The 8,512-nt window shown below is 42.1% G+C and overlaps 2 protein-coding genes across 23 annotated transcripts in view; both read left to right on the plus strand.

Annotated features, from left to right (window-relative positions):
• clasp1a (cytoplasmic linker associated protein 1a) overlaps positions 1-4,620 on the plus strand; it is a 67,418-nt gene extending 62,798 nt beyond the window's left edge. For 21 of the 22 annotated variants that reach the window (XM_020606582.1, XM_020606587.1, XM_020606592.1 and 18 more), the window contains 2 exons: positions 908-1,024; positions 2,097-4,620. In XM_020606582.1, the coding sequence (XP_020462238.1) occupies positions 908-1,024; positions 2,097-2,183 (204 nt within the window). In that variant the 3' untranslated portion in view covers positions 2,184-4,620. The remainder of the gene's footprint in view (positions 1-907; positions 1,025-2,096) is intronic. The other variant, XR_002275438.1, reaches the window with a different exon arrangement.
• Positions 4,621-7,550: 2,930 nt separating this feature from the next.
• The window catches only part of LOC109963768 (sterile alpha motif domain-containing protein 9-like), a 16,948-nt gene continuing 15,986 nt past the window's right edge, over positions 7,551-8,512 (plus strand). Inside the window, exons 1-2 of the mRNA XM_020606605.1 lie at positions 7,551-7,682; positions 8,071-8,094. The gene's annotated coding sequence lies outside the window, so the exon portion shown is untranslated. The remainder of the gene's footprint in view (positions 7,683-8,070; positions 8,095-8,512) is intronic.

Below are 8,512 nucleotides of genomic sequence, written 5' to 3' on the forward strand. Positions count from 1 at the left end.
GAAGCACTGACTCCAGCTGCAGTCCACTCTTTGTGAATCTCTCCCACATTTTTGAATCGGTTTTGTTTCACAATCCTCTCCAGGGTGCGGTTATCCCTTTTGCTTGTACACTTTTTTCTACCACATCTTTTCCTTCCCTTCGCCTCTCTATTAATGTGCTTGGACACAGAGCTCTGTGAACAGCCACCCTCTTCTGCAATGAGCTTTTGTGTCTTGCCCTCCTTGTGCAAGGTGTCAATGGTCGTCTTTTGGACAACTGTCAGGTCAGCAGTCTTCCCCATGATTGTGTAGCTTACAGAACTAGACTGAGAGACCATTTAAAGGCCTTTGCAGGTGTTTTGAGTCAAATAGCTGATTAGAGTGTGGCACCAGGTGTCTTCAATATTGAACCTTTTCACAATATTCTAATTTTCTGAGATACCGAATTTGGGGTTTTCATTGGTTGTCAGTTATAATCATCACAATTAAAAGAAATAAACATTTGAAATATATCAGTCTGTGTGTAATGAACGAATATAATATACAAGTTTCACTTTTTGAATGGAATTAGTGAAAGAAATCAACTTTTTGATGATATTCTAATTATATGACCAGCACCTGTAGTTTGCTAGACACCTGTGGTACATTTTGTCCTAATTCATATAGATTAAATAACACCGGAGCAGGAATCCTGCCGGCCAAAGGAACAGCAACATTTGTGTCTGCTCCCAAAAAGGCAGACTTAAGTAGACAGTGTTCACATTTAGACAATGAGAAGTATTTTCCTTATTTGGCCCTGGAGATATTTGCATGTACCCTGGGTCTTTGTGACCTTTCCTATGTTCCTGCTAAACCTTCATGTGTCCATGTATGTGTGTGTGTGTGTGTGTGTGTGTGTGGGTGTGGTGTGCCCGGTGTATCTATGCAGGGTTATGACATCACAGAGAGCAGCGTTCGCAAGGCCAGTGTCTTCTGTCTGGTGGCTATCTACTCTGTGATTGGTGAGGAGCTCAAACCCCACCTGGCACAGCTCACGGGCAGCAAGGTACGTCGACCACCTCAGCAGATACAGAGTCTTGTCATCTACCCAGGCTGGTTTCATCCATTTATATGGCGCAGGGCCCTACTTTAACTACACGTGCTCCTGCGAGCTGAATGAAATTGAACACATTTCTATAGATTTCCATGATATATTTTACTGACTGTTGAAGTGGAAATGGTAAATACAGTTGAATGCACATGTTAGTCTCCTTACTTTGAAATGGCAAAAAGACCTAACCATTTTGTCTCATCAATCTAGTATTTAACCCACATCCAGCTAGTACAACTGTTCCTTCATCAGCAGAGGTAACCAAAATGGTCAGGGAGTGTATAAAAAGAAAGTCGTAGTAATGAAAAGCATATCAATGCCAATGTTTGCATCGCCTTTATGAAATGTTCCCTAATACTCTGTACGTCCTCCCTAAAGTCCTCCAGCCTGTTTGGGTTCCCTCTGAGCAGCGTTTGGATCCTGTCACGTGTCATTTTAGCCCGTTCTTCATGGCCTCCTTGTTCCAAGTCTACCAGATCACTTAGTATAGTAGTTTGTTGCTGTATATTTTCAGTATGCTGTGACTTTGACCTGGGACCTTTTTTCAGCTGGTGCTCTGTTGTCATCTAATCTTCGAGGCCTGTTCCCCTGTTGTTTTAACTGGATCTTTGTTACATATGAAAACCTTTGAACAGAAGCCCCAAAGTAACAAAAGTAAAACATCTCTTCACTGAGAAACTTTGGAAATGCTGTTGTAACACGGTTCCTATAAGGGTTTGATATTCATTGACTCGGATCCTCATTGTATTTGTGTAGGAATGACGTGCATCAGTGTTTCCCCAACTACTGACAACTCTGACACATAGCATTGATTTAAGGTGTTAAGGTGTTACACAGTACATGATAAAGTAGATTTTGATTTCCCATCATCCAGTGGGACCCCAAAAGGTTTCTTCAAAATGAAGGTCTCTGAGAGAACATGAACATATCCCGAGCTGGCAGAGATACCAGACGTGCTGCTGCTCAACATACAGGATGACACTGTGCTGAGGTGAAGCTAAGAGCTCGTGTCTTTGCTTGTTTGCAGATGAAGTTGCTGAACCTGTACATCAAACGGGCCCAGACGACCAACAGCAACAGCAGCAGTTCCTCAGATGTCTCCTCTCACAGTTAATGGAGGGAGGTTGCCGTTGTGAATCCCGTAGACAGGCGGCATTCAAAGGATTGCCAGGACATAGCCACGCTTCTTTCATACTTCTCTGTCTCTGAGCTTCCCCTCCTCCTCAGCATAACTTCTCCCTGCACATCACTGGCTTCCTTTCTCCTCCCCAGACTGAAACATTGGGTAGGTTTTTGGTGGGGAGTCACTTAGCACGCTACGAGTTCTCAGATTTAGGAAATGCTCTTCCTCCATGGTCCCCACAACCTCCACACCACATTTTGTCAATGGAAGCCTGCTCCTCCTGGAGCCACGACATGAAATAGGATAAGGAGTTGGCACATAATGTCATGAAATATTCCTCATCGGGGTGGAGGAAATGTTACTGTACAAGAGACATTTTTGTCCAATCACCTACAGTTTGGGATGAAGTGTCATTTGGCTGGCCCAGTGATGGTATTAAGCTTATCGGGTTTTGGGCTGAATTCTAGTTCGGGGAACATTACAACCAAATATTGAAAGACAAAATGTGTGTGAGGGAACAATGTGATTGGAAAAGAAAGCACTGTTTGAGTATTTTTGGTCACTATTTTAGTTTTACTGACTATGGTCAGGGCTCATAGAAGCTTTATGTCAGCTGTAGTTTTTTAATAGTGATTTGTACTGTAGAGAGGCTGGACAGACTCAATCCTCCTTTCATGAAAACAAAGTCAACAAGGTGACAGGTTACCCAGACACAGTGTAGACAATCCTTCAGACTGCCTGCAGATGGTTATTTTGAGGTATAAAAGATGAAACTGCCCTTAAACTGCACAGTTAAAGCTGACTGAATTTGCCTTGGAATCCAGACTCAGCAGGCAGTAGGAGATGAGCCCTTGACGAGTTGTGTTGCCTGTATTTACACACTGAATTGTGTATCAGTCTTGAAAATTGTTTTTCTTTGAACATATTTTCACAAACAGAAGACAACATTGGTTGCCAGTTTGTGACCTCTCGTGCGTCCATCTGCGAGGCTGCTGCTCAGTCGAAGTGTGGTGGGTGACTTTATCTGAAGAGGAGCTCTTTTGTAAATATTGAAGATGGTTTCCCTGCTTGGAATCAGGAGAAAACAGCGATCCGAGACACTAGAAGAGACATTTCCAGGCCTTATTCACTTTATACATGCTCATGTTTGTTGAGTGGGACTGTGGTGAGTGGATGGGATGTACTGTACAGCACTGTAACTCTTGGCTCTCAAAAAAAATGTGAATCTGCTGAAAAAAATGAGCCCGGCGTTGTTTTTGACCTGTGACGATGCAAACACAGTATTAGTTGTTCCCTCTGACCTCCTTCAGTTCCTCTCGCCTCACCACAGCACCTCCAGTAACCCTGACTCCACAAATAAAGGAGTGTACACAAAAAGGAACAGTGAACAGGTTGACTGTCCCACTTTTCTTTGCACGTTAGCTAAATAGCTTGCATGTAATCTGCAGCACATGTCAACCCGGTGCTGATTTGAAGGGCCCGAGTTTTTGGCTGTGAAAGTGCACTTTTAACAACATCTGGTTATCTCTGATTTAATGTTTCAGTAGTGGAGCTAGTCATTAGCCATGCTCATGGGTAAAAGCAGCAGCTGTTGACTGAAACCAAGTCTTTTGGGTATTTAACCTGGTAGAAGTATTCTGAGTCCATGGGCATGGCTGGGAATGCTGATCCCTGCTACACGGATTCCTGATTGGAAGGGGATTTCCCCATCTGATCACATTCTCATTATTCCATATGATTTGGTTTGTTATGGTACAGCTAACGTGCTGTGGAGAAAGATCAGACTTACTGTTTTTATATTATTTGCTAACTTCTAGCAGCTTAATCATAAGGAACTGTAAGTGTTCCTGATTTCAGCCTGAGTCCTTGGATGGGCACTATGGGACTCGCAGTTTTGTGCTGAGGGGTGTTTTCTTCTAGGTAATCCACTGAGGATGACCAGGTTCTGATTATTTAAGTGAATGAATGTACAGACTTTACTTACATGTGTTACAGTTTAGCTTTTTAATTATTGGTACTGAAAACGATTTCAGCAACGCGCGGCCCTGTACATTCTGACGTTTACCCGCCAGCGCTCGGCCTCACTCTTCTTTCTGAATTCCTTCAGAAGTTTCAGACCATTAATCACCTGGCTTTTGTTATAAATGGGGCTTCTCCCAGTTAAAGCAAATCTGTAGTTAGTTTAAGGGAAACGCGTCCAGCAGTCACCAGACGTCTGGTTGCTTGGTCTAAGAAACAGACGCGATGGTATTCTTTGCAAACTGTTCACTATGCATGTTCTTTATTTTGTCTGTCGGCCATGTAATATTCCTACCTGTATTTATATATTCTGTCTTTATTTTATTTTGTTCTCATAATGACTTGTACAGAAAGTTTTTGTTAAGACCCACCTGTGATAAAGAAATTGTTTGCTCCAAAAATAAACACTCAGAACTCATCTGGATGTTTTCCCATTATTCATCTCAGACTGCAAAAAAGATGTACAAGAGATGTGGATGTATTTTAATTCAGCAAGTGCATTAGATATTAAAGTAATATTATTAAAAATGTCTTAAATTAGACAGATGGACTGTAAGTCCCAGCCCCTCTCTCAAACCAGCCTCGTGATTTTGCAGGTCACCACTGAGTTAGGTTGAACTTCAGGGGAGTGAAATCGCCACTGGATGCAAACATGTCTCACCTTGTTTCACATAACAATGAAGTGTAATTTTGGTCTTGTGGCTTTGAAACAGCTGTGCCAGTGACACATTAACATATTGTTATTGCTGTGATACGACATGAACACAGCATCACAAATCTACAGACGGGCAGACGGCGTAGGAACAATGCTGAAGCCACTGACCTATTTCCACCATGAGTGAGCTCTTCAGCCTATAAAGAGAAGAGTCTACGATCAGAGTGATAACTCATTGTGCACTGGGAGGTCCGCTGGTTAAACTTCATTGAATAGGCTGAGTGAACTCGCAGTAAACCAATGCGGCATGCCATCATATAAGCAGTGCCATCGTTGCCAGACCTGGCCCACATCTGGTTGATCTATCACTTGCCATGCCAACAGCTGGATGCCAGACCTGGCCCGGACCTGTCTGCTATGTGGGAAGCTGTACCAGTATACTGTATATGTATATTGGTGCTGGAGCTGCTGGCTTACTGCATATGTAGGCTAATTGGTGTATTTAACCTGTGTGGTTAATCTCATCATCATCATGTTTAAAAAAAAAAACGCATTTATTTATTTTACATACACTAGTTTGGAAGATAAAATTTATTTGATACCAGTTTATCTCAGGTAAAAATATAATAATAAATACATGCACCGTCTCCTTGGACTTTGGACTCCCTATATGTGCACATATAACCTCATTTCAATATAAATAATACTTAACAGAGGCAGTGCAGTCTCAATTTTATTTTAAGTTTTTTAAATATGCACTACATTACTCTTACTAAAGGTACGGTGGTGTTGAGGTGTAATAACCAGACCTGAGATGAGCTGTGGGTGTCAGCCTACTCTGGATTAACAATTATTTATTCAGTCATTCTTGTACATGCACCATTTCTAATATTCATTAATGCCTCTTCTGAGTTTGAACCTGGGGGCCAACCGGGGCCTTTCTGTGTGGAGTTTGCATGTTCTCCTCCAGATGTTCCAGCTTCCTCCCACAGTCCAGTGACATGTAACTTAGGTTGACTGGTGACTTTAAATTGGGAGTGATTGTGTCTGTATGCCAGCCCTTTAATAGACTGCTGACCTGTCCAGGGTGGATCCTGTGTCTCACCTAGTGTTGGCAGGGATTGTCTTCGGACCTCCCACCACCCCACCCTCCAACCCTCTGCAATAGAAATGGATATAGGTATATAGTGAGCAAAAATTAGAAAATATTGTAACTTTTTTTTGTTTAAAATTTTTATTCATTTTCGGTCTTTGTATTTTGTTTATTTTCTTTATTTTTGATCAAGCAGAATTCTTTCAAATCTTATTCAGTATCCTTTAGCCCTAGCAAAGACAGAAGGCCTAGAACCTTTGTCTCCCTCAACTCGTATAGTAACTCTTTGCCATCAGCTTCCTACACAGTCTGTAGGAAGTCAAAGGCATAATTACTGTTGGCAGGTAGTTAATATTAAAAGAATCAGATCTGTATTGGGACAAAAAAAAAACCTGGATCGAGACAACCCTGGTCTAGACCTCACTATGTAAAGTACCCTGAGATGATCATTGTTGTGATTTAATCAGAATCAGAATCAGAATCAGCTTTATTGGCCAGGTGTGTCCGACACATGAGGAATTTGACTCTGGTACATCAGCTCTCAATGTGCATGGACATATCCCCATGCAAGGGGCAAGTAAACAGTAAACCAGCATAAGGCTGTGTAATATAACAAAATAAACAGTATTAACAGGCAGTAAACAATGCAGACAGACAAGGAATGGTCAGTTGTGAAATGAGATAAATAAGAATAAAAGTAGAGTACTTAAAACTAGAGACCTGAACAGATCTGTATAATCTGTACAATGTATATTTACAGGTATTGCACTGAGGGTTATTGTCCAGTCATACTGTCGTGGGTCAAGTGTTCATCAGAGTGACAGCCCTTCAGGTCCTGGGAGACAATGGAGCCCAGGAACTTGTAGGACTTTACTGCTGATACAGTGCTGCCAAGTATGGTGAGTTCCAGGGTGTGAGGGGTCAGCAGTGATCCTCTCCACCCTCCTTTTGACCCGTGAGGTGTACAGGTCCTCCATGGAGGGCAGGCTCACACCAATGACCTTTTCTACAGTCCTGACTGTCCACTGAAGTCTGTACTTGTCCTGTTTGGTTGCTGAGCCAAACCAGTTATGGAGGTGCAGAGGGGGGGTGCTGGATGTGGTTTTCCCCAGCCTTGATGCAATACAAATAACACTGAATTGAATTCTTAACTAATGAAAACCCAACCACTCTTATTTTCAGATGATTACAAACTATAAATACTTTATTTCATTACTGCAAACACGTTTGTAAATCTCACACACTGCACCTTTAATTTTTCAAAAAGCAACTGGCTAATTAAAAGAGAACTGCAAGTGTCTCAGTGACAACGTTACACTTCCTGTTTTTTGTAAGAATGACTAATGTTCATGTATGTTCGTGAAGAGTTAGCATAATATTATTATTCTATGAATGAATATTATGATATGATATTATAGCCTGCTGAGGGCATTTGGTGGTTTAACACTGGCTCAGTAAATAAAAACTGGTCACCGTGCTTTTAGCCAAAAGACATCAGTGTAGCACACACACACACACACACACACACACACACCGGGGTCGGGTTTCGTTTCTTTGGAAATGACCGCCCACCTGAGAATATAAACCACCCTTCCGTCCCAGTACTGTCATTCCTCTGCAGACACTGGTACTGGGATGTCTTCTATGCAAACCGTCCTCATCCCGTCCTCATCACTTCTGTTTGCAGACTGGGCCAAGGTCTAGATGAAATCTGCTCCTAGTGGTAAGTTTGATGTCTGTTCTTTCTTTATGTGCGCACTGTGGGAGTCGTGCCTGTCGTTGGAAGAGCCGTGACAAGGCGCACGGAAAACGGGCCGTTGGTATAGGTGTAGTAGGGCATCTGGCATAGTAAATCATTTTAAAACTGTTAACCCATGTGGATGATGTCTGTCTGTAGTCTATGCGCCTTGACTCGTATGTGTGAGGTTTACAGACACAGCATTGTGTAATTACTAATGGATGTCGAATAAGTGGAAGCAGACAACTTCCTGATCCACAGTGACACAGCCATTATATCACTCTGATAGGCCTAGAGTTTTATTCTGATAACTTTGTCTGCAGTCAAGTTGTGTAGACAGCCTTACAGCTTCTCCCTGGTTTTATTTTAACAGCAGCTGGCACCAGAGAGCACAATGGTAAGTCATGACTTCCTCATATCTCGCTGCTATAAGCAGACTAACAGCCTGTTATATGGAAAACACGCAGTTCCTCATAACTACTGTGTTATATTTCATGGACTGATGCAACAAATGGTGGATGTAAATGAAGTGTCCTGGCACAGAAAAGCTGGCTACTCCTCCTTTTCTGTTGGCAATGGCATAAAAGCAAACAAACACACAAAATGATCTTACACATCTATTAGTAATTACATAATGTTGCTTTAAACCTGTTTAGGGTTGGTCTTTATTTGTTAATGCAGTGTCCGTTAGGGTTACCGTTAGGGTTAGGAACCTGTGAGACAATAGGCATTTCTCTCTTAGCTGATATATGATCCCTCCCCATAAATGACACAGACACATAGAAACGTGATTGATCAATATTTCTCCTGCTTTT

Source organism: Monopterus albus, unplaced genomic scaffold, assembly GCF_001952655.1.
Source record: "Monopterus albus unplaced genomic scaffold, M_albus_1.0 scaffold79.1, whole genome shotgun sequence".
Taxonomy (NCBI): domain Eukaryota; kingdom Metazoa; phylum Chordata; class Actinopteri; order Synbranchiformes; family Synbranchidae; genus Monopterus; species Monopterus albus.